This window comes from Solanum pennellii, chromosome 3 (genome assembly GCF_001406875.1).
Source record: "Solanum pennellii chromosome 3, SPENNV200".
In the NCBI taxonomy this organism is placed as follows: Eukaryota; Viridiplantae; Streptophyta; class Magnoliopsida; order Solanales; family Solanaceae; genus Solanum; species Solanum pennellii.
Genome location: NC_028639.1, coordinates 71,950,710 through 71,977,801, shown reverse-complemented (window position 1 = coordinate 71,977,801; position 27,092 = coordinate 71,950,710). Strand labels below are relative to the sequence as shown.

Sequence of the window (27,092 nt, the reverse complement as noted above, 5' to 3'; positions counted from 1 at the left end):
CAATTCAAAAAACTCAAATACAAAAATAGGAGTTTTCCCCAACTTCTCAACAAGTGTCTTTTGCCTTTCTTCTTGTTTCTTTCAATTCAGCCCCACTCAGTAAAACACCAAAAACTGTTCAGTCTCTTTCACTAAATTCCTTTTTTTTTCCCATTCATTCATGCTTTAGTGCAACACTTGCAGCTTCCGGCATGCATTTTTGGGTGCTGGAGCTGTGATTTCTACCTTCAACAACAAGAAAAAGTAGTGATTTTAACCCTAAAGATGGTGTTCAAAGGACGTTTTTTCTCATCGAAGAAATCGGATACTTCTAGCCCAGATGGATCGTATAACAGTCCAAGATCCAGTGGTTCAAACTCCCCAATTCGATCTGATGGTAAGAAGAAAGGTAAATCTAATTCAAAGGACAATTCACCTAGTACCCCCACTTCATTGTCAAGTTTTATTAGTTTTAGGGATAAGAAAAAGGATGCTAAAGGAAAAGAAAGTCAGAATTCGACTCCGATTAAGAATTCAGAGAAACCCAGTACAGGGGAAGTTAAGGAAAAAAAAGGGGTGACGGAAACTAAGGAAGCTGGGGCTACTTCGTTTCCGTTGTCACCGATAATGGCATCGTCATTGGGATTGAATAAAATTAAGACTCGATCAGGGCCGTTACCGCAGGAGAGTTTTTTTGGGTATGGGAGTAGAGATAAAGGGAATGCTTTGGGTGCTAGCAATTTGTCTAAGACAGGTGGCGATGGGCAGGTGAGCTCTGGCTGGGGAAAGAAGAGTTTAGGGAAGAACGATGAGATGAAGTCAGTATTGGGGTCTGCTGAGAATGCTGGTCGGATAGATAATGCTAGCAATTCAGATGGTATGTCTGCTGGGAGTGCTGCATTGAAGGACCGAAGCAAACATATACCTGGAACATCTAGGCTGCAGGCCGGAGACTCATCTTCTGGAGCAGGTTAGAGCAGAAATCACGTACAATGTTTGTTGTGTATGTTTAATATCGTTGATGATACTGACATCTATCAGTTAAATTGTGTGGAGAACACTAAGAGAGACGATCATTAGCTGAACTATGGATTCATTGACATGTTTACATTACGATAATGAATCACATTACAAAGCCGGGGAATCATTATGTTTATTGGCCAACCGTGTTGCTAAATCTTAGAAGTATAACGAGGCACTATGTAATCTTGCAAGGATTTTAGTAGGAATAAGATTTGTACTTGTAGGAATTTTAGTTGTGTCTCATGATTAAATGTTCAATGCTAGTTGTTAAAAGAAGGAAATGATACCTTTAAAATGATAAAATCTATATTACCAAGTGATACAACAAAGAATTTGGAAACTAAATTTAGAAATAATCGCGTTTTATTTTACCATTTAGTAGCAATTTTATCTTTTAAATATGGCTTAAATGTAGAATGTAGTTATGATAATCTATTTTATAAATTTGACAATTTCAAGATTTCAGTTATAGTGATATATACTTCAATTGTAGTTATGAAACTAATTGAATAGAGAAATCCTAAGGTCGAGCTGGCTCTACTAAGATCCCAGTGAATGAAAGAAAAAACAGTTTCTTCATAACTCTCAGCAATACGTGGAAATGTGATTTGGATATGATTCCTAAGCTGATATGACTCACAATCTAACGTATAAAAATTGGGCACCAGCTTCTTAAGCTTGGGTAAACTTGAATGTCCATAAAGTTCGTGAATTAAGATTGGAGGATACGTTATTGGGTATGTTATGGAGGAATTCATAGAGTTAAGGAAGTAAAGACCTTGTCATTCACGCCCTACACCTTCCCCATACCGCAGTACTGCATGACAAAAGAATCATATCAACAAGGAATATTATGACACAATTGAGGGCACGAGTCAAACAACTAAGGGGGTGTTTGGATTGACTTTTTTTTTTTTTAAAGTGGCTTATAAGTTAGAATGTAAAAGCCACAAGTTAGGAACATCCAACTTTTGGCTTTTGGCCTTTTTGGGTGCTTTTTCAGCCTAAACACTTTTTAAGTTACCCAAATGCTTCTAACACCTAAAAAGAACTTAAGCCAAAATCCACTAAAAACAAGCCATTCCAAACTCCCACTACTAGATGCAAAACTAATAAAAGGATGGCTAGAAACATAGTGAACATAGTTTAGGGTGATAGAGGATAGGGGAATAACTTGTCCTACTCTTTTTGCACATGTTCGGAATCTATGGGCTAAAGTGACGGTGAAAAAATTTCAGTGCTTGAGACAAAGTAGAGGGATTTTTAAAGTACGTACAACATACAAAAAGCTGAACCATCAAACTCTGCAGTTACTCAAATGGACCTGGAGACATCTATGGAAAGCCAAGATCCCCTACAAGGTGTCTTGCTTTGTGTGGTTACAGGCTAAAGAAGCAATATTGACCCAGAAGAATTTAATGAAAAGGGGAATTACACTTTGCTCTGGATGTTTTTCTGTGGGAAAAATGCAGAAACAGTCAATCATTTATCATCCAATGCGAAGTCACTGACCAATTGTGGTATTTGTTCGTGAGACTTAAAAACATCTCCTGGCCATGCATGGGGAGATTCCAGAGGCTTTATATAGCTGGGAAGAAGTAGAGACACAAGTAACTGGAGAACTGTCCCGGCACTATTTGATGGACAATATGGTAAGAGATGATCCTTAGAGTTTTTGAGAATAGGTTGAGTAGTATGTAACAAGTCAAACCGAATTGCATTTTGACACTGTGTTTTTGGTGTAATCAGATTTATTCTAATGATATTGTCTCGATCATTGATGTCTTGGATATTTAATGTTCTACATAAATAGAAACAATTACCATTTGCAAAAAAAAGTGACGATGAAAAGAGACTGGAATCTATTAGACAAAAGTAATTTTTCACCACAAGCAACAAATGTACTAGTTTGACCAACAAAGACTACTTGTGGAGATACATGCTTATTGGCTTGATCCTGAAAGAATTCATATCGGTTTGACTTTTGAGCAACATGAGCATTTTTGAGGGGGTAGACCATGCAAAAGATAACATACTTCATGAGTGTGTCCAAGCTATACAACTACACTTGGGTCGATACTAAACGACCTTTTCCTCGTAGATTCTCCGTAGTTTGCAATGCCCTATATTTTTATGGTTGATGATGAGATCACCGTGTGACTGGGTGATCTAGCAATGTGAAGCAGTGCGAGGAATAGTTCATTAACAAAAGGAACATTAGTAATTAGCCAAATTCTGGTCATGAACCCAATCAAGATCATTAGGAAGTCTAATAGGTGTAGACAACTTCTGTCGTTCTCGTTGTTTTTTTTAATACTTGACAGTTACTTCTCAAATGTTTTCATGATTGCATGTCCCTGTTCTAAGTACACATCCAATCCTGGTTCTTTATGTTTGTCATTCGAGATATTTAATTTTAAATTCAAGATATGTCATTACTCATTTGTGTATCAAGTGTGAGCCTTTTCCAAAATTGAAGTACATGTCTTGAATGGACAAAACAAAGACAACATCAATTTGGAATCAATATATCGCCACAAGAAACTACATGAGCATACCATTTTCACTGATGTTAAACATCATCTTAATAACAACTACTCCGGAAAATGCCAATTCAAAGACAATTAACAATATCCTTCGAAAATATAAGAATCCAAATACTGCAACTACACAGATCAATCAATTTGTAGGAAAAGACAAAGTCGAAATCAATGAAACCAAAAGAAAGAGAAAAAAAATCAGAAACTAACATATCCTTCGGGGTGGCCTAGTGTTTTAGGATTGAGACTTCCATGTTGGAGGTCTCAAGTTCAAAACTCCTCGCCACCGAAAGCAAGGGGTTTGCCTTCTAGGTCGAGCTTGTCGCACCAGGCTTGCTACGCGGGTTACCTCTTTTGTGTGGTTTGCCACTATTGCGTTAGAGCGAGGGTTTTACCCTGTGTGTATCCAAAGGGTAGCAATTGTGGTTTCCCTTGTAAAAAAATAATAATCAGAAACTAACATGCTAAGTGGTAAGCATAATTGATATTTGAATTTCTTGTAAGCAAAGCAAAATAAAGGCTTTGAATTCAAAAGCACAATATTCCCTACTAAGATCAATGAAAATAGAAAGAAAATGAAGAAATGAATAATAACAATTCCTATTAAACCTGCCCCCTTTTTCAACTAAAAAAAAGTCTCAAGCACACATTAAAAACTCAAAATCCAATGACAATGAAGAAAATAGGAAAGAAGAAGGAAAAACATCTTAAGCACGTGAAAGGAGTGAGAAAAGCGCTCAAATATTAAGATGGATGAGATGAATTTTAGGAGAATAATTAATTAGCAATAAGAGAAAACAAATAGAGAGGAATTTTAAAAGAAAAATTAGTTAGTAAATAGTAATAATGAGGGAATAAATAAATAAGGTAATTATGTAAAATTAATTTGATAAGATAGCGGGAAATGAGTGAGAAGAGGAAACGAAGGCGATTCTGAATTTTTTTAAGCACTGGCTGAAATGGATTCTTAGAATGAAGAGATAATTTTTTTATTGAACTTGGTAACTTTGTATTATATCACTGGGAAAGGAATTTATGAGAATAATTAATTAGTAATAATCTATGATGAAGGCCCCCAAGGCCTAGCTCGAGTGGTAAAAGGTGGAGGATTTGTAGCTTAGGTTGCAGGTTCAAGCCCCACACCCAAAGGCGAACCTAGGATTTAAAGGTTTTGGGTGCACCAATATAAACATAGCTCAAATATAAGGTCTAAGTTAAACATAAACATAACTCAAATATAAGGTCTAAGCTTAAAATAAAATAAAAATAGGCCTAAGTGGGATTCGAACCCTGGTCTAGAGGATGACATTTCTACATTCTATCAATTGCACAAGAGCACTTTTATGTTTTTTATGGGTGCACTGTTAGCTATATCTTAATTTCTACCAGTTTTTCAAGATAGATACGTGCACCCCCACGGTAAAGGGTGGGTCCGCCCCTGCCCACACCATGCAAAGCGAAGCCCGGTATTTAAGTGGAGAAGGGTAGAGGGGCGGGCCCATTATCCACCGAGTTCAGAATGTTTTGATTGGTCCAAAGGGTGGGTCACGGACGGATTTCTCTTTTATGAAATAAATAAACCTATTATAAAAGTTTGCCCAAATAGTCTACTCCTTCCGTCATCTTTACTTGTCAATGTTAGACTTGGTACACCCCTTAAGTAACAATAAATAAAAGAGTAATTTTACCATATTACCTCTGTCAATTTGAAGTCATTTGAATATAGGTAAATACAAAATGGAACATTCAAGGAGCTTTGTAAGAATCCGGAATTCTACATAGTATGTAATACACCGTTTCCAATGTGGTAGTTGGGATACTAAGTCTACTATGTGCATTAACTAGATAAAGTGCTCTCTACCAAAGACAACTCCTTCCAGGGATCAAATCAAATGAAGGTTCATGACATTAGCTGGCTTGCCAATCCTATACTATCAAGCTTCAACAATAAACTGTTCTAGTCATGTGGATTACCAATAACATTATGTACTAGTGGAGATACACTTTGAGGAAAGAAATAAGAACTATTAATATGACAAAGGAAATGCAGTTGGTTCTTCCAAGTTTCCAAGTCCATTACATATTTTGCAACTACCTCTTTTTCACTACATGCGGTAATTAAACCTTATGTTACCCTGCTCCTTTTTTTTGGGTGCATTAGCGTTGGTGTCCCTTTATCCTGTTACAAATTAACTCTGGAAAAAAGATGCAAATTGGCAGTAATGCATTTGGATGACAGTAATTGTTAGCATGTTCTTAGATTCCTCACAACCTTATATGTTAAATTCTAGTCAACATGTTCTTTTTCTTTCCCTTCATTTTCTCCTACTTGGGAAAGGTCTTTTTTCTTTTGCTGAATATTCCCTGGCATACTTATTTTGTTGTAAATACACCTAATAAACTTAAGAAAAGATTTGTAGCTAATTTGTTATTAGACCTCTGGGTACTGGTGAACATCATCTAGAGTTCAGAAACTTTTACATGATCCAAAATATCTTATACTTTATTCACATTAAGCAATACATGTATAACATTGGCCATAGAGTTTCATGGTTCATGACTAGTATTTTATTTTGTCTATTGCATTTTTGTGATAGGGCAATTCAATCCATCTTGGAGCCATTCTGGAGGTCTCAGGGGCATGGATGTATATACTCCTGAATTGAAGGTAAGAAGGGTTCTCAGAGTACCTGTTGTATTAGTTGATTCCTTTTGTTGCTGTAACGTTATCCTTAGTCTAACAAAGATGTGCTTTCTAGACATCTTATGAATGGGAAAACCCAAAGGAGTCCGAATCTCCTCGCGTACAAGCTATACTGCGGGTAACGAGTGCACCTAGGAAAAGGTCCCCGTCAGATATAAAAAGTTTTTCCCATGAACTTAATTCCAAAGGTGTACGGCCTTATCCATTCTGGAAGCCTCGAGGTTTAAATAATTTGGAGGTAATTTTATCTTTTTTGCTAGTTTCTTTAATTTAGTAAATGATCAGCATATTGCTTTCAATTATAACCAGTTCTTTTGCAATTTTAACAGGAAGTCTTAATGATGATTAGAACAAAGTTCGACAAAGCAAAGGAGGAAGTGGACTCTGATCTGCGCATTTTTGCTGCAGATCTGGTTGGAGTTCTTGAAAAAAATGCAGAAACTCATCCAGGATGGCAAGAAACTATTGAAGATTTGTTGGTTTTGGCTCGGAGATGTGCAATGACATCACCGGGGGAATTTTGGCTTCAGTGTGAGGGGATTGTTCAGGAGTTGGATGATAGACGTCAGGAACTTCCAATGGGTACGCTAAAGCAGCTGCATACTAGGATGCTCTTTATACTTACAAGGTGTACACGATTGCTTCAATTCCATAAGGAAAGTGCGTTTGCTGAGGATGAACCCGTATTTCAACTTCGTCAGTCGTTGCAGCCTGTGGAAAAACGCATTCCTCCTGGCATTAGAAGAAATGTTATGATGTCTGGTCCTATGCAATTCCCAAAGGTGCCGGCCCCCAGAAAATCTTATAGTCAGGAACAACATGGGTTAGAGTGGAAGAGAGTTCAGGCTGTAAATCAAAAGGACTCTCAGGTTGTGCAAGCTGAAAATCCAAAAAAATTGGAGACTCCTGGAGGAGGGGATCGGATGAAGAAATTTCCGACTCCAGCAGTAAAAAGTCCCAAAGAAGCTTCTCCACTCAAGGAGCACACAATTGATGGCAATATTAAACCTTCAAAGCTATTAGTGGACAAAAGAGGAATACCTGATGTAAATCTAGCTGCTGACAAGCATCCTGAGCTTCTTTCTGCTAAAGATTCTCATGCACATTCTTCAATTCCTTCCAAGCACCAGCATAAAGTTTCCTGGGGATACTGGGGTGATCAACCAAGTGTTTTGGACGAAAATTCAATAATTTGCCGCATTTGTGAGGATGAGGTTCCCACTTTGCATGTAGAAGATCACTCCAGAATATGTGCTATTGCCGATCGTTGTGATCAAAAGGGTCTTAGTGTTAATGAGCGCTTGCTTAGAATTACAGATACTCTTGAGAAGCTCATGGAGTCATTCTCACAGAAAGACTTCCAGCCCATTGTTGGAAGCCCAGATGTCACAAAAGTATCAAACTCTAGCGTGACTGAGGAATCTGAACCCCTCTCTCCAAAACTTAGTGATTGGTCACGCCGAGGGTCAGAAGACATGCTGGATTGTTTTCCTGAAGCAGATAACTCTGTGTTCATGGATGAATTTAAAGGTTTACCTACTATGTCATGTAAAACTCGCTTTGGACCAAAGTCAGATCAAGGAATGACAACATCATCTGCAGGCAGCATGACTCCTAGGTCCCCGTTGCAGACACCACGGACTAGCCAGATAGACCTGCTATTGGCAGGTAAAGGTGGTTTCTCGGAGCATGATGATCTTCCTCAGGTAGTTGCCAGTACATATCTGCGGCATACTTTTTAGTTTCATTGTTTTTGGTGATACTGGTATAAGGATTTGTTTTGTAGCTCGCAGGGGTTGCCTGTAATTGTATGTATATGTATATGTGTGTGTATGTCTATTGATATATGTAATCACTTAGCAAATGTTATTTGAGGTGGACATATGATATTCATTTTCAATTTGAGCTGTATTTTCCTTAGTTGTGCGGACTCTCCACTTTTGATGACGCACCCGTCTCAGATTTTCCAAAAATACATTGCTTTTGGCGAATCCGACACGCACCCGTTGGCGTTTGTGAAGAGTCCGAGCAACATAGGTATTTTCTGGCTTATTCCTGGGATTTGCTCCCCTGGATGTTTAAGAAGCTTGTGTTTGTTGCAACATATTTCATTTGAATGGAAGTTTTAATGATATTTCCTATTTTTAGTGTAAAGGTTCAGTGTAGTAATATTTATGTTATGTCCTACAGTTGCTCGTGTTAGTGTAGTATATTTGGTATTAACTTCATTTAGGAGTTCTGAATTGAACATTTTGTTGTTCTACGTCTTGATGGTGCAGATGAATGAACTGGCAGATATTGCTCGATGTGTGGCGAACACACCTTTAAATGATGATCGGTCTACATCTTATTTGATCTCTTGCCTTGAAGATCTGAAAGTTGTGACAGAGCGCAGAAAGCGGGATGCACTTACGGTTGAAACATTTGCAACCCGCATAGAAAAGCTGATAAGGTAAGTTAGTTTCGTACTTGTGATTTATTCCTTGCTGTGCTTTCCGAGGAAAATAGAAGACGAAATTATAAGAATTGTGGAACTATTTGCAACAGAAGGATTAATACCTTTTCTTTTGTCATCCAGGGAGAAGTATTTGCAACTATGCGAACTAGTTGATGATGACAAGGTTGATATCAGTAGCTCCGTCATTGATGAAGATGCTCCCTTGGAAGATGATGTTGTACGTAGCTTGAGAACCAGCCCTATTCATTCGAAAGACCGTACCTCTATAGATGACTTCGAGATAATAAAGCCAATTAGTCGTGGGGCATTTGGCCGTGTTTTCTTGGCGAAAAAGAAAACCACCGGAGATTTCTTTGCCATTAAGGTACACAGACAGTTTGCTGTAGGAGTTCTTTTCTTTTGTTGATAAACTCTCCTCCTGGTAAATTCTATAGGAGTTCTTCTTTTTAATTTTTCTTTTTGTTGTTGATCAACTTAGGGACATTATTTTTCCCTTGCTCTTAAGATTATTTTCATGTGGCATGTGAGCAAGCACCTGTAGAACTTTGTCTCCCTGAACCCCAGCCAAAAGAAAACTGGACAAGAACTCCACATCATCACTTTATTTTGATATGTATTTGTTCATCTCTAGAAGAAGAATCTATGTTGAATTTGGGGATTTTTCTGGAAGGATTATGTTACACTGGCAAGATGTTCTTCATCACTAGGGGAACATAATGACCTCAGGAAGATGAAAGAAAAGAGATTCACGACAGAACTTTTAGAATAAAACGAATACATATTTGAGTGTATTAAGAAAATATTTAAAAACCTCTCTTTTCCTTTTTCCTTTTGGCTATTCAAGGGGAGTTGCTTAAGTCATTTATTTTTTATTTGAAAAGATATAGTAAGCAGTTGCACTGCGTGGCCCATGCAGGTCTTGAACCTGTAACCTTTGCAAGGAGAGTTGCTTAATTAACTTTATGATGTATACATGTGCTTCTTTATTTATCAAAAAATTGTCTGCACCTGTATATCTTTTCAATGTTGAGAGCAGGGAGGTGTGATTTCTTAATTTTTTTAACTGAGATTTCCCATTTGTATTTTGCTGGATATATGTTGTCTGCATGTCTGTTGTTTCTCTGATGATATGACTTATACTTCTCAGAAGCTCTGATCTGTGGAACCTAGATTTAGGATAAGAACCATTCTGCTATCTTGCATCAGTTACTGTCTCATTCAGTGGAATTTGGTTTTCTGATTAATGGCATTCTTGTGCTTTATACTTTATTTAGTAAGACATGAAATTTTTGTTCACTCAAAGTGAGGAAGATCTTATCCTTCCATCGGTTCTGGTGTATAGAGTATGCTGCTTTTGCGATCCCACTTCTTCTTTGCCTAACAGTCAATATCTTAATTGAACAGGTGTAATTGTGTGTATATTAAACGATGTTTTTTTGTGGCATTCCCACTTACTTGTTTAGTCTACAGGTTTTGAAGAAGGCAGATATGATACGCAAAAATGCCGTTGAGAGTATATTGGCGGAACGGGATATTTTAATATCAGTTCGCAATCCCTTTGTGGTGAGCATGTGAACCGAGAAAAGTTTTATTTCTAGATATGATAAACTGTTTTACTAGTTTTATTATGTTTAGGTTCGCTTCTTTTACTCATTTACTTGCCGCGAGAACTTGTACCTTGTGATGGAATACTTGAATGGTGGGGACCTGTATTCATTGTTGAGAAATCTTGGCTGCTTGGATGAAGATGTTGCTCGTGTTTATGTCGCTGAAGTAGTGAGTATTTATATCTCCTTTACAAAAACATTGCTTACAATATGGTGAAACATAAATTTGAGATTCTGAGCTGTTCAGGTGCTTGCTCTGGAATATCTGCACTCTTTGCGAGTGGTTCATCGTGATTTAAAGCCAGACAATTTGTTAATTGCTCATGATGGTCACATCAAGGTAGTAGTCTCTTATTTTTTACTTCATTAAGTTCTATCAATACGGACTTAACTAAGACCAGAGCACGTGGAAACAGAGAATCTGTATAGGCAAATCAGTTTGGCGTGTTTCCTAGGCTGGTTGAGACTTGTATGTTGGTGTAGGTATAAATGTGAGAGTTAAAGAATTTCTAGTTGTTGAGAACCCCCTGAATTACCCTAAAAAACTACTTATATAGTATTTTAATGGAATGGGCTATGCTGAAGCAGAATAGTCATAGAAGTCCATATAATGGACACAACTAATTTGGGATTGAGGTGTAATTGATTGATTGAGTAAAGTGTTGTTATATGACTGTTTTGCTGGACTTATGTTCCAGATATGTTAGTTCCAGATTTCAACTTTTGGGGAATGGGGTGGCATAATACTTGTGCTTTTGTGGTTCTCTGCCCACTTTATTGGTATTAAGAAATTTCTATTATATCCTACTGCTTGCTTTTACTTTTAGCAACTGCATGTTTGATATCCATGTTGTTCTCAAGGGCTTTGGTTCAGTGGTAAGGGTACAACACACAATGTCTGGGTTAGGAGTATGTCAGGAGTTTGAACATAAGTGTGGACAAAGCCTGGTATTATATGCAGAGGGATAAAGGTGCGGAGCCATTATCTACCAAGTTCCGAACTGTGTACCAACTTGCCTTTAAGGATTTCTCGGTCATAAGTCATAACTATGTAGCTTGCTAGCATGTTATGGATGTATGTGAATGTCGATCTGTAATTCATAGTCCTACCGTTGAATTGGGAATCTCATGAGCGAACTTGGGCCTGGCTTGTCACATCAATTTGGTATTTTGCATTTCAATCTTGACCAAATAGATGCCCAGATTTGGAATATTAAAAAAATTAAGGCAACTCTCAATATAAAATTGGGGAACATGTCATTCAATAAAAAAACATGATAAGCATATATAGGTTGTCAATAGTTGGTCACCATGAACATGACTATTTGCAAAGTGAGTGTAACAGCTTACCCTGGAATGCTACGTAACGACATATCTTTCAGCTTAGCCAAACACCCTTAGGTTCTTCAGTGGATTATAACATGATAAATACTATACAAGTGGTTGAGGGTCTTAATGAATTAATATACCCTTTAGTTCATTAGTGTTACATCAAGTATTTCCGTACTCGTATTATTCTATATCATTTGTTTCCTTTTTGAGCTTGGGGCTTGGGGTGAGTATGCTTATGTTAACATATCCCATCTCAAGCGCAAATCACTGAAGTGTAATTTCATAGTTTGCTGATGTAAGCAGGTATTGTCAATTGATATCCAGATGTTTGCCATTTTCGAAAAGCAGTTCACCTTTTGATAAAATTGCTTGAACTGCAAGTTATTTTTCTTATTGAGGTTGAAGTTCAATTATTCTGTTCTTTTGCATGTATATCTTGATAATAGGCTAGCTCAAATGCAAAGCTTGTTGATAGAACTGTTTCTCTTGTGTTTCCTGGTTTGAAGTTTATTATGTTCAAGTATGTAGTTTTTTTTTGTGCTGATGAGTCAGCTTTAATGGTGGTATTGTCTACAGTTGACGGACTTTGGGCTTTCTAAAGTCGGTCTAATCAATAGCACCGATGACCTGTCTGGTCCGGCAGTCAGTGGAACATCCATGATGGATGATGATGAATCTCAGTTGCTGGCACCTGAACATCAGCAGGAGAGGCGCGAAAAACGCTCTGCTGTTGGCACACCAGACTATTTGGCACCTGAAATCCTTCTAGGAACAGGACATGGTGTGTATATCTGTTATTTGTTGTTCTCTACCTTCAACGACAATGAATTGCTGATTTATCTTTCGAGAAGTGTCAGATGAAGCAATCAACCTGTTGCAGTCTAAATTACCTTTCCCCTTCTTACTTACCCTTATGGTGTAATTACATAGTCTCTTCTTGATGGTTAAGGGGAATTACTTCTGTATGATAAAAAAATTGATATGCATGTTCTGCCGGTTAGCACACTCATGTAGAACCAAAAAAGGTGTTGGGGGGGGGGATAGTTGCTTTTTTTAGATATCTACAAATCTTTGTATTGATTTTTTTGTTTAAGTTGCATTATTTATATAGAACCTGTTAGAAAACAATTTGGACTTTTTAACATTCTCTTTTTGTGCCGTTCTATTTCTTGTTAAGCGGTTACCGCAGCTTGATTTTTTTCAGGTTTCACTGCTGATTGGTGGTCTGTGGGTGTTATCCTCTTTGAGTTGATTGTTGGCATGCCACCTTTCAATGCGGAGCATCCTCAGGTTAATATTTTGTAATACTTTCTTTGTTCTTTATTTTCCCTTGTGACATTATGAATATATTCCATTTATGAGTTTTATATTTTTATATATCAGGATGACTAGCTATTGTTCTTTTATGTGTTAAATTAGGTTCAGAGTTTTTCTTCTATGTTGCCTAAGCAGTCAATTATGGAAAAAATATGGCATGATTAGGACTACTTAAAATGTCTCTTTAGGGACATCCGATAAAATTGGAACTGTAAGGTTGAAATAATGCTTGTTTTTATATGGAAAATATACTCAATTAACAGCTTGTTTCATTTGGAAAATTTAACGTACCTTAAATAACTGATTTCATTCTAACCATTTGTATTAGAGAAATATGTGGATATAGTTAAAAAGAAAATGACTCCGTGAAAACCAATTTTATACTAAATAGAACTGAGTTAGTAATAAAATCAGGTGAAAAAGAATAAGTCAAACTGGACCTAAGTGCATTTGTGTGAAACAACTTAATCTTCACTTATAAAGAGAATGTCATGTTTCTGAGATTGTCACTTTCTTTTACAATTGTGACACTAGGGACATTCTTTCCGCTCACAGTGACTCATATTTTCTGATTTGATTTCTAGGTCTTGAGTGTCACCCAGACTTTAAGTTGCTTTTTAGAGTAAATATGTTTCATATGATGAGAACTGATTAACTTAGTATCGCTTAGAGTTCAGAGGGCTGCTCTAGTAGCAGAGCCTATTTCCAGTCATTTGGTTGGGACATTGAGTTTCCCAGGGAGGAAAAAGAATAGGGGTTGCTGGGTTTGGAAGGGTAGAGTAGGTAGAAAAGAAAACAATTGTTTAGTGTTAGAGTTTCTTTTTCTTTTTCTATTAAATAAGTTTAATTAAATAAAAGAAAAGATAAAAAAGGAAGTCCCTGTAAATATTGTGGACTTTGTTACTAAATGTTTTTGGATGTATTACTAATAACATCCCTAGTAGGTATTGTGAAATGCCATATCATGTTGTGAGTTGCCAATTAACGAACTATGCCTCAATCTTAAACTAGTCGGGTCAGCTAAATAGATCCTTGGTATACTCACGGCGATTTTATGAGTTTGTCTTCAAGTTATATTCTTACTTACCAGATTTGACCTTTTCATAGTTTTCTTTCTTAAATCAATAAACGATTGGCTCACAAATAAATACCGTTAATTTGTTACCTATTGTTTGCTCGCTCTGTCTCAATGATATGTCATTCCTTTTAAAATCTTAAAACTTCTCATTTTTACCCTTAATGAAATAATTTGTAGCCACACAAATGTCTATGACTTGGTTTGGATCACAAGTTTTCAAATTTCTTCTTTTTTTAACTTTGTGCAACAAATGAAACACCACCATGTTAGTTGGGATTGAAAGTCTTTCTTTCTTTAACTTTGGGCGGCAAATGAAACACCGCCACATCAATTGGGATTATTGTTTCTTTTAATGAATCATACGTTTTTAATTTTTGTTTATTTACAGTTAACAATTTAGGCATTTATTATAGAATAAAAATGTAAATATAGCTTAAATATATCAAACTTGATCTAAACAGTTAATTGCTGGCCTTAGCACTCTTTGAGGGGTTTCTGTTTTTTGGATATATATGCTGATGTTCTTGCATAAGTACTTCTAAATTTTGTATTAACCTTTTCTTGAATTCAGAAAATATTTGACAATATTCTCAATCGTAATATACCTTGGCCCGGAGTTCCTGAGGAAATGAGTCCCGAGGCATTTGATCTGATTGACCGGTAAGAGAATCTCTGGCTGTTCTTATGAATCCCAACATTATTTTCCCTCTTAACTGTGAGTATTTAGTCTATTTTCTCTTGTTTTTGGCCCGAGGCATGTTTGAATTATGAAATGTAATTTTTTTTCCAAGTAAGTAATCAGTTATCTGGACTTCAGAGAGCTGCGGATGTTTAAATTGGTTTTGACGACAAACACTGGTGTTCTATATTAAAAGATTTCCGTTAATTGTCTTAAGCTAGTCAATGGTTGTGGTACTATAGCAAATTTCAAATCGTTTTAGCTAATTGCTTTTCCATCTTGAAGTTTTTATGTGCATTCACTTTTGGAGACACTTCCTCTGCGGAGTGTTCAAACACAATTCCTTAACTCAGGACGGGAAAAGAATTTCACTACAGAAAGGATAAATGTGATCACTTGAATCACTAAAGGGTCTGTTTGGTTACCGGGATCAGGATTCTAATCTCGGGGTATAAATTTTAGGATAATATTCCTCTGCAATCCATAAAGGTAGGGTAAAGTTTGTGTACATCCTACCCCTAAACCCCCAGTTGTGGGATTACACCCGGTATTTTGTTGTATTTGGACAGTGTTTGATTACTGGTATTAGCTAATGCCTAATACCGATATAGATCTTATTCCGTAATCCTGGTTTCATTTATCCGACGTTGGGGGAAGAATATTACCTCTTAGACCTTTTATAATTTACATATACCCACCTTCAAACCAATCACATGTTTTGGATTATACACCATATATCTCACATTTTTAATTTCATGAACCAAGCAAAGCACTAGTACTAAATAATCCAGGAATTATTAATCCTAGGTGTTAAACCTGCATAACTTTCACCCAAACCAAGTAACCGCCAAGTAAATCTGTTCTAACAAATGAGATGAGTTAGAGTCTTGAATCTACCATTTGGCATGTGCAATGAATCACTATGCCAATCCAAAACAAGTTTTGGTTCGCTACATGAATCCACTGTATCCAGTCGATTCTATTTTTATTTTTTTTATGACAAGGGAAACCAGCAGCCACTACCCTTTGAGGGTACTCATAGGGTAACACCCCCGTTCCTATGCAATAGCTCGCAAACATAGGAGAGGTAACTCACACTAGGCTTGCTCGGCCCAAAAGGCAAACCCATTGCTTTCGCTGGCAGGGGGTTTCGAACTTGAGTCATCCAACATGGAAGTCCCAAGCCCAAACCACTGGGCCACCCCGAAGGGTGTATCCGTTCTGTTCTATTTGGGCCCATTTCACATCCCAATGCTATTATCTAGTTTTATTTTACTTGACCCCCCAAAAAACATAATGTTCGAGTGCAGTTACTCAGATTTTACTAGAACTGTCTGTCTTGGTGCATTGTATTTGGATGAACAAGCTTTTAAAAACAGTGAAAACTACTACTTACTAAAAATATATAAATACAACACGATTCTCAAATTAAATGAAATCACTGAATCAAAAAATAAAACAGAAGATGACTTTTTCTGTCCAATAGATGTATCATTGAACTATCTGCTATCTGTTTCTCAAATTTCGGGCTGCTGTCATTGTAAATTTCAGGTTACTTAGAGAAGATCCCAACCAGAGGCTTGGAGCCGGAGGAGCCTCAGAGGTAACAGTCATTTTTCCATTGTATCATAGATATGAACATAGTACTATTCATTCTTTTAAGTGGAAATCTTTGGAATTCATCCGAGTATTCAATGTAATTCTTATGCAGGTGAAACAGCACCCTTTCTTTAGGGATATTAACTGGGACACACTTGCTAGACAGAAGGTTTGACTGCAATCTCTGTTTCATTTTTACTCTTATCTGTAGTAGCTGATTGGTAAATGAGGTATCTCGTAAGCTAATCAATGTTGAACCAAATGCTTGTATGTCTCTCAGGCTGCATTTGTGCCTGCTTCAGAAAATGCACTGGATACAAGTTACTTCACGAGTCGCTTCTCTTGGAATCCTTCAGATGAACGTGTATACGCAGCCAGTGAATTTGAGGATTCTACCGATAATGATAGTGTTAGTGATAGTAGCAGTTGTTTAAGTAATCGCCATGATGAACTGGTATGATTACGATCAATGTACTCAAGGTTTATTTGTGAATCTGGATTTTTTTGTTGAGCGGGTTTCTCAATGCATTGCTGAACAGGTTGATGAATGTGGTGGTCTTGCAGAATTTGAGTCAGGCTCTTCCATCAACTACTCTTTTAGTAACTTCTCATTTAAGGTAGTTTCTTGTTCGATCACACTTGATTCATGATTGTTTGCTTTTCATTAGTAGCACTTGGTATCATTTTGGCATACTAAGTTATTCAATGTTATAACAAGGAGTGGAAAGATGCTAAACGAGTAAAGAGTTTCTGTATTCCAGTTCATAATCATTGTGGTATTGAACCTGAGTCATACTATGTGTCACCTAATAAATCTCTTAGCTCCTGATCAACCAATTACCATTTTTTGTTACATGTGATGTTCTCTTTTGCCGCCTAGGAGCCATTCCAAACTTCCAACAACTGGTCTAATTATGTTGACTTCTCTTCCTGCAGAATCTATCCCAGCTTGCGTCAATCAATTACGATTTGCTTTCAAAAGATTGGAAAGATGATCAACCGACAGATCCTAATGCATAGCCAAAGGGCACTTGCATGCCATAATATTAGATTAGATTTTTCCTGTCGGTGCTGACGTAATGAAAAGAATGGCCAGCCTCATCTCATGTCTGTATACCTTGTAAATGTATGTGCTGTAAAAGTATGTCCTTGTCTAATGGTGTTCTATCCTGTAGCACTAGTATTATGCTTCTGAAGATAGTTGAAACCTTTTGTTGTCCCTGTTGCAGATATATACAAGTAGCTTAAAGACTTGTGACTGACTACCGCAAGATGTTTTTTTTCTTATCATACATACAAGTTTAATGCTGTGAAGTTTCATTTAGTTTTCATTTTCATTGGCATCAAGGCCTCTGATTGTACTTGTAAAAGTTATCCTCAACAGCTAGAAAAAAACAGCAAAGGTGACATTGATTGCTCATCTCAATTTTTGGGTTGGTTTCTCTTTCTCTTAATGTCAGTGGGCTTCTCATTCTTTTTTATTGGTTCCGCAAGAATTTGCCTACCTTCTTGTTCGTGCTCCAAGTTCCGGCTATTCGCGGAATCCAGGATTCTCTTATTGGTTGATTTGGCTTGTCTAAAGTTAAGACTTTAGCAAATCCTATTCCACATCTATATGTTTGAAGTTTTAATTATTAAAATCTCAGCTTGAAGACGATTTTGAAATGACTTGGGTTATGTTTTAAATAGAAAAAATTGCATAAGTGAAGGTCTTTTATTTAATAGTTACCACTCTTAAGTATATTTTTCCTTTATTTTATTATCATTTTTGTCAATTTTAGCAATACTCACTTAAACAATTTAGTTTAAAGAACTTTCTATTTAGCAAAAAGGGTCGTACAAAATAAAGTCCAGCCCAACAATCAAACTTTTGGGATTTTATGATAGTCAACATTACACTACCTTGCACCTATATGGGCATAGCCCAACTCAAGGGAACGCCTCACAACACTAAAATAAATAAAACAAAATAAAGCCCAACCCAATAATCAACTGAGACTATATATATATATATCAACAGAGTAGGGTTTTCTAATCAAAACTCTTCTTCCCATTTTGTCTTTCCGCCGTTCTTCTCCTGAAGAATGTTCACTTACTGGTCCTCCCAAATTCATTTCCTCCTTTTTTGGGTGATGAACATTCACCTTTCTGGGTCTTCATCCCTTCAATAAGCTATTGAAGTAAGTACATACCTCCGATCTATGTTGTTCTTATAGTTGTGTCCTCACCAACTATTCTTCCATTTTCAGATCTGTTCTCAAGTGGATTAGGATTATCTCCTTTTCAGGTGATCATATGAGATCTTTCTTTTTTAGGTCTGCTTAAGTCCTTTGAGTAGACTCTTAACATCATTGTTGACTTTCTTCTTTTCTTCTATATATTCCTCATACTTGTTCATCTTTCAGGTGTAGGTGGTATGAAGATAATGGGACGCTCGGACCCACCAAACCCTTTCAGTGAATGTCTTAGTTCCCAGGTGCCAATCTGACTCATTGACTCTGCTTTTTTTATGTGACTCCTTTTTGCATGCTGAATCTGTGTAGGCTATATTGTTTTTTGCTTGTTCTTTGTTATCGTGTGGGCTGTTTATAGTTTTAGGAAAGACCTAAGTTGTAGCATTCCCTCTCCCTTTACCCTTTTGTTAAAGACACTACCAAATGACGCGGCAAGAAGTCCTGCAAACACAATTCAATAGGGAAGTGCGCTTTCCACCTAAGGTGCTGACTTTCCTTAGTCATTCCTTACGTCTTTACTGACAAAGTTAATGACATTCTCAATTTTAATTTAGAATTTCACAAGTATCGGGTTAGCAGAACAAGAAAGAGAGAATGCATGTTTATCGCAAGGTAAAAGTGTGTTAAAGAGATTAACAATGTGAAAAAATTAAAAGAAGATGCGTTGATTTTGCATCTATGTCAAAGAAATCATGGACACCGATGATGATTTTGAGGATTTACCTCCTCAATTTAAGTCCAAAAAAATTTGAAAAATAAAGATGTCCCGGAGATGAAGTTTCACGACCCAGGAGTACCTCTTAGACGTAACACAGCGTACAAGACTCCGAAGAGCCTTATATAAGCCTATTAGCATATCATAACATAAGAAAATAAGAAATGTACCGAAATCTAAAACTTTATCCATACAATCAAAGTCTCAACCCTTCTATAACACTTCTAAATAAATTTTTGGGATGTAGCCCATACCAAAAGTCTATTATATAAAAGAAACACTTAAAGGACATAATGGTCAAGCCCTCGAACGCTATGAGAACTCACAAACTTCTTCTTCTTGACCTACTACTTTCATAGCCACGAGGATGGAAGTCGATATCGCCAAATCATATACTTTGTGGAAAAAGTAGAGTAAATACGGATTAATACAAAAAATGCACTAAGTATGATATTCATTCATAAAAACCTTTGAAAACAAGCAACAAAGGACAATCTAGTTGAATGCATACCCTTTACTAGTTTAAACCATCATTTTGAAGATAGTGTTAAAACACAGGTAATTAACATAAGAGACATCATGATAAGGCATAAACTATAACATGGTAGATAACACTCATAACTAATGAGTATAAGAAATACCATTAGGAAAATATACATATTCAATACAATCTAATTTTAGCACGCACGAGAGAAACACTTCATGAGCCACCCCATTCATGTTTACCCTTTTCTGGTCTCATCCTTAGCCTATTTCTCATAGACAAGGAAACATTCACTTTTCATCAACCATATCAAGGAAAACAACCCATGGCAACAATCCAAATAGCAAACAACATTACAAGTAGTATTAATATCAAATGCAATTGTCATTCAGTCACAAACACATCCTTTACATCAGTCATCATGACAAAAGAGAAACATACCATAACTACTATCAAAATCTACTTGTGCAATGTATCGATGAAGTCCCATACCCCCACATACACTAAGTAGTGCTTCTTGAATAGCTGTAGTTCATCCCAAAATTCACCTTGTGGAAATTAGGTTTATCTGACATAGACTATGAGAGCTTAATCATGAAATTTGGTGTCTACCTCATACCGAAAAAGGGTTGTCCTATACCTAAGGTAGGACCAGAATATTAGCTTAGATGGATCCACTAGCTAAAGACCTGTGATGACACATAGTTAGAAAACCTGGCTTTTACTAACGTGAGGGCTTCTGTCCTAACAGATTATTCCTAGAAACCCGCCTCTACTATCGTGAGGGCTTCCATCTCATATCACTATCCAGTCGGTGCTAAGCATCATTTTCATTGATTTCATATTAAGTCTTGAATTAAATTGATAATTACGGAAGAGTGTCTTGACACTTCATCCAACAAACTCATACAAAACCTCCAAGATTCAATTGGTGAGACTAGTCTTCTAACTTTAGAATCACTACATGTAACTAACCTTTCACATTATATGATAACCTTAGTGTGTACATGAAGATAATCATTCAATCAACACAACAATTAGATCATAGTGTATTCACTTTACTCTCGAAGCAATCTAATTCACTTTACTCTCAAAGCAATCTAATTGCAAACAAACAAGTCTCACACACATAACAAATTCTCATATTTTGTCATTCAAGGACTATAGATCACATTCAACCAACTTATCTAGAATTAATACATTAGAGATGGATGGTAAAATGATTTAAATAACTAAACTACTACAATACAATCTCCTAATATTCATCTCACCACAATTCACCCACGTCACAAAGTCAAAAATGGGGACATGGGGGTTCATGTTTTTTTGGAGGAAATTCAATATCAAAACCATATAAACTCCAAAATTAATACATAATTCAAGTAAATCAATTCATTATATTCATAATTTTGTAACATTTAACTTGCATTGATAAATATTCACACTTTAACATCCAATCCGGGAAATTAGGGAAAATTCATGGATTATTGAGGAATTCAACTTGAAATAGTATAAAATCATAAATATATCCATAAAAAACACAATTCAATCAATTAAAACAAATTTGAAAGGAATAGATGAGATTGAAGTCAAACTATAACTTTTGGTTTTCTAGTTTTGAAATTAAGGGTTTCAGAATGGCTTTATGGGTGAAGGCTATCCATAGATGAAAATCTACCATACCTTAATGAAGATTTACCATGAATTGGAGAAAATCTTGATTCTTCAACCATAGATTCTCCTTTCTTATTTTTCTTCCTTGAAGTTCTAGAGAGATGTTTTGGGGAAAAGTTGGTAATGGATTTCGGTCTTGGTATATATGAGGTGTAAGGTTAGTTGATGACTTGAAAACACTTATATAAGTATATTAAAACAATGCAAAACTACCCCACATCAAATTAACTAAAAAGGAACCTAAAAGTCCCTAACCTAGGCCGAATTGAGGCAGCCTACATGCATGACCCACGACCAAGCCCCACGGACCGTGGGTGGGTCTATAGGGCATGATGCAGGTCTGTGGTTCATGGCCTGCAGCTTCTCACCTACAGGCCGTAAGTGTCATTCATAGGTGGCCATTTTTGGGGAATTTGGGGTGAAGTTTTAGGGTCCTCCTCAAGGATCCTTGTTTAGTCCTTGGGGAGTAATACCTTAACGTTTAACCCCTAAAACCCTAATTCTAAGTACATGAATCGATTTTACGATTCTAACTGACAGACCAAACTCTAAAACTCTCACATAGGCTTAAGTTTCGCCTACTAGTTTTTTGGGTATTGCATGAATAAGCCATTGGAGGATGAAAAAATCAACTTTTGTTCAGGATTACCTGTTTTAATCACTTCAATGTTGTTTATGTCTAGTTGAAGCTTCTCGTTATTCTGCTTATGTGGTATGCCTATTTTCTGAATGATCTTAGCAACTACATAAAGCTCCTTTTGAGGTAAATTCTCAAGACCTCTATTAAGTTTCTGAATTTCTTCAGTCTCCATGTCCTTCTTATTCGAGGGATTTTTCTTTCTCAGATCATTAGTTGCCTCGGTAATTGACATACACCTTTTTAAAATTCTTCCTTGATGGATATGTTTAAGTATTTAATACTCATCGAGAAAGTGAATAGGATGATGAGTATTTCTACTAGTGGCCAGTGTAGGCACATCTTTTCTATTCCTATAAAGGTAAACCCTTTGTTCTTCGTCTCGTTTTTGTTATTCATTTATATTTTATTGATTCCAGTCGATAGTTTATCCTTCCCAAGCTATTGTAAAATTGATTCACCTTACATATCCTCTTCTCCCTCTCTACAATTCCATAATCCATGGGGTGGTAATTAGGTCTAGGTGACCTATTTATCATATAACTAGTAAATTGTAGATATCTGCCAAGATATTTTAGGTCGATGAGGAATCAAAACTAGACGACATTTGTTGTTACCATTTTAGGAGAATTTCCTTTACAATGGTAACAACAAACGTCGTCTAACTTTGATTCATCTTCCTCCTAGAATATCTTGTAGATATCCACAATTAACTAGTTATATGATCAATCAACCTCCTAGTCCTAATGACCATCCCCACAGTTTATGGAATTATAGTGAGGGAAAAGTGGATCCGTACGGTGAATCAATATTACAATAGATCTGATTACCTTCTTGGGAAAGGTAAGCTACCGCCTGAAATCAATAAAAAAAATTCAAAGAACAACAAAAATGAGAGGAATTACAAAGGGTTTGCTTTTAATAGGAATAGAAAAGACTTGCCCACACCATCCACTAGTATAAATACTCCTCATCTTATTCTCTTTCTCGGTGAGGTATCAAACACTTAGAAATGTCCTTCAAGGAAAAAATTTAGAAAGGTGTAAGTCAATTACCACGACATCTGATCATCCACGGAAGAAGAAACCCTCAAATAATAGGGACATGACGAATAAAGAAATCCAGAAATTTATTAGACAAAATTGTTTAAGTATTGCTAAAAGTTGACAAAAATGGTTAAAAAAACAGTATATTTAATATGGTAATTATTAAATAAAAGACCTTCACTTATGACTTTAAATAAGGGTCCTATAATCCGAAGAGCGCATTTATTATCGTCACTCAATGACCTTTTGAATATGAACATAATTTTTCTGTTTAATGGTTGAAATGTCCCCAACAAAGTTACAAAATGAGTTTTAAAGTATGACAAATGAATAGTAGGGAGAAAGATGCATATGAAATAAAGATAAATTAAGGATTATGATTGGAAAGAAAAATATGGAGTTTACCTAAAATATTATGACTAAAATCATAAAATTTTGAACTAAAGAAAGATGCTTACAATATAAATTGATGGCTGAATGGTTTTTATGCATTTTTTTCCTTTCATCAAAATGTCTTCTTAAGTTGGTGATGCTCATAAGCATTTTGGTGTTTGAAATTACGGGTTTTGGAAGGGCTCTATGGGTGAGGGCTACCCATAGATGAAAACACTTATATAAGGTATGATAGTTTTCTCTCTAGAACTTCAAGGAAGAAGAAAATTTTGGGAGAAAGTTGGTTATGAATTTTTGGGTCTTGGAATTTATGAGGTGTAATGGTTAGTTAATGACTTAAAAACACTTATTTAAGTAAATTAAAATAATACAAAACGACCCTACATCAAATTAACTAAAAGGAAAATTATCTAAAAGTCCCTTACCTTGGTCGACGGTCGTATTCAGGCATCCTACAGGCATGACCCACGACCAAGACCCACAGAACATGGGTGGGTCTATGGGGCCTGCTGCAGGTCTGTGGTTCATGGCCTGTAGCTTCTATCTTGGCCCTTGACCCACGAAACCCAACCACAAGGTGTGGGTCCAACTATGGATCGTAGGTGGCCATTTTTGGGTAGTTTTGGGGTAAACTCTTAAGGCCCTCCTCAAGGACCCTTGGTTGGTCTTTGGGGAGCCGTACTTTGACGTTTAACCCCTAAATTCTTCATTCTAAGTGCGGAAATCCATTTTATGATTCTAACCCACACATCAAACTTTAAAACTCTTTTGTAAGAAAGACTCTAGTTTAAGCGACTTGTTTTTCGGGTGTTACATGAAGAAGTCATTGAAAGATGCATCAAAATCGAAACAATTGCCAAAAATGTCATTCTATCGGAAAGTAGAGATCCAATATTTAAAAGTATTTTAAATTTATTTCTATGTGTTTTTCTTAATTAGTTGTTGTTTAGGAATGATTGTACACCGATTACTGCCTTGCTTTATTACGTAGTATGTGTAATACATCTTCAATTCAACTTTAGTATGCAGTAATACATTTTTAATTCAACTTTATAAAAACAACACGACTTGTTCAGGAAAACCTATTTTGGTCTTTTTAACATTGTCTATGTATAGTTGAAGCTTCTTGTTATTCTGCTTATATGGTACACACCTTTTTTTAATGATCTCAGAAACTGCACCAAACTCTTTTTTAGGTAAATTCTCAAGACCTCTATTAAGTTTCTAGATTTCTTTTTCCTCAGATGATCAGTTGCCCCAGTAATTAACTTACACCTTTCTAAAATTCTTCCTTGAGGGACATGTCTAAGTGTTTGATACTCATCGAGAAAGGAAATAAAATGACGAGTATTTCTACTAGTGGTCAGTATGAGCAAGTCTTTTCTATTCTTATTAAGGGCAAATCCTTTGTTCATCCTGTCATTTTTGTTATTTTTTAATTTTTTATTGATTCTAGACAGTGCATTATCTTTTTCAAGAAGGTAATCAGAGCTATGTGATATTGATTCACCTTACAGATCCTCTTCTCTATCTCTACGATTCCACAAACCGCGGGGTTGTAATGTTGATTCACCTTTTAGGGAACTTCTCTCCGTCTCAATAATTCCAGAAATCACGGGGTGGTAATTAGGACTAGGTGGATGATTGATCAGATAGCTAGTAAATTATGAATATCTACAAGATATTCTAGGATGATGATGAATTAAAATTAGACGACGTTTGTTGTTACCATTGTAGTGAGAAGTCTCCTTAATTTCAATCTTCTTTACCATTCTCCTAACATTATATAGCTCACCCTCTAACCTACTCCTAACATTTCTAATCTCAGTTATTGACTTCAACTCATTGAAAATTATCATAACTATCTATGCACCACTACATCTACCAACTTCCCTCAATTCTACACCACCTTCGGGCACATCTCTCAAATTAGTAATCAAATGATTCTTATTAGGTACTGACTTTGTTGGTATCTTTGCATCTAGGGTTTCTAAATCCTTTGTGATATTGATGAAATGATTATAGAAGTGTCTTTCTTCAAGGTTTTACGCTTTCTCTGGATGAAAATTTTTCCATAGAATCTTTGTATTTCTTATGAATCCATCTGAAATGTCACCTGAAAAAAACAAAAACCCCAATTTAGGAACTTAGGATTTCCAAAAAAGAAATAAAAACAATTTAGCAAATAAAAATGAAAATTGAAAACTTACAAAAATAGAAGAAAATAATGAAGATGACCGTCGAAGGATTAGAGATGATGATCGGAAATAAAACTTACAAACAAAAATAAGAGAAAAAGTACAAGTTGTCGTAGATGATATGCGTCGGTTTTGAAAAGATGATCGAAGAATAAATGGAAGTAATCGCAGATGATCAGTGGCTTGTTCGTAGAAGAAACTTACAAGCAGAGGTTTCTTCTCTGAAGTAGTCGTCGATCATCTCCGATCACTTTCATTTATTCTCCGATCATCTTTTCAAAACCGCCGTTGATCATATGCGATATCGTCTACTTCTTCTTTTCTTTCTGTTTGTAAGTTTCATTCCCCATCATCTTCTCTGATCCATCGGCGATCATCTTCGTTGGTTTTTTTTGTATGATTTCATTCTGCATCGCTAAATTTTTTTCGATTTCTTTTTTTGGAAACCCTAAGTTCCCAAATTAGAGTTGTTTTTTCAACTTTAATTTCGGATGGATTCAGAAGAAACACAGAGATTCCATGGGAAATTTTACACTTGGAGAAATCGTAAAACCCTTAAGAAAGACGCTTCTACACCCATCGTCACCAATGCTACCAAGTATTTAGAAATCCTAGATGTGGAGTGATATACCGTGGTTTCACGGTATTATTAATACTTTTTCCTTAAGTTTAGTGTGTCCAAAAGCCTTTTTGTGCTAATGTTTATATAAGTTTCTCTTTTATTTTGCAGGAAATGTGTCCAAAGATGAATGTGGAGATTTTGAGCGAAGAAATGCAGAAGAGACCACCTACGGAGCTTGTGACGGTCCGTCGTGCTTGTGACGGTCCGTAGGTGGCAGCGTAGTGCAGCTGCTGAAGGAAGATGGGGAAGTCTGACCAAGTGTGGGGTTACGAAGCTTGTGACGGTCCGTCGTGTCTATGACGGTCCGTCCTGCAGGTTCGTCATGAAGTTCAGAGAAGTAATCCCAGTACCCATATTCCAAGAGTTGAAGTGTTTTGGAACGAAGACCCTCGACGGACCGTTGTGCCTATGACGGTCCGTCATACTTGCCGTCGAGGGTAATGAAGAGAGCAGCAGAAGAAATTGCATAAGTATGGGACGACGGAGTCCATGACGGTCCGTCGTGACCATGACGATCCGTCGCGAGGTCCGTCGACCCAGCCGCGTTTTGGCAGATTTCCAGCAAATAGAGTCCTTGTTTAATTAGGTTTTTATTTTCTATAAATAGTTCGAAAAACCTCGTTTTTGGGGTTAGACTCGGGATCATTGTTAGACTCCGTATTGTTAGACATCATATTAGTAGATACTGTATTGTTAAATTCTTGATTATCATTAGACTTTTTGTGAGATTATTGATTACTTTGAGATTCTTGCAAGTGATTTTTGGTGATTAA

General features: G+C 36.4%; 1 protein-coding gene and 1 long non-coding RNA gene across 3 annotated transcripts; both read left to right on the top strand.

Annotated features, from left to right (window-relative positions):
- Positions 1-16: 16 nt before the first annotated feature.
- On the top strand, positions 17-17,764 carry LOC107014531 (probable serine/threonine protein kinase IREH1). Of its 2 annotated transcripts, XR_001456238.2 has the most exons (18): positions 265-949; positions 6,140-6,210; positions 6,302-6,484; positions 6,576-7,952; positions 8,526-8,698; positions 8,825-9,068; positions 10,175-10,267; positions 10,340-10,480; positions 10,559-10,651; positions 12,220-12,424; positions 12,848-12,933; positions 14,610-14,698; positions 16,269-16,320; positions 16,429-16,485; positions 16,597-16,770; positions 16,856-16,933; positions 17,253-17,442; positions 17,546-17,764. XR_001456238.2 is itself a non-coding variant. In XM_015214464.2 (17 exons), exons 1-17 carry the CDS (start codon positions 265-267, stop codon positions 17,334-17,336), a joined length of 3,885 nt encoding a protein of 1,294 aa, XP_015069950.1. In that variant the 5' UTR covers positions 17-264; the 3' UTR covers positions 17,337-17,733. The 2 variants fall into 2 exon arrangements, 1 of the variants encoding a protein (XP_015069950.1); XM_015214464.2 differs by having other exon boundaries at positions 17-949; positions 17,253-17,733.
- Positions 17,765-18,333: 569 nt separating this feature from the next.
- Positions 18,334-26,487, top strand: LOC107014692. The gene is made up of 3 exons (XR_001456264.2): positions 18,334-18,603; positions 18,722-18,792; positions 26,428-26,487. It is a non-coding gene; the product is annotated as an uncharacterized LOC107014692 (long non-coding RNA).
- The last annotated feature ends 605 nt before the right edge of the window (positions 26,488-27,092 follow it).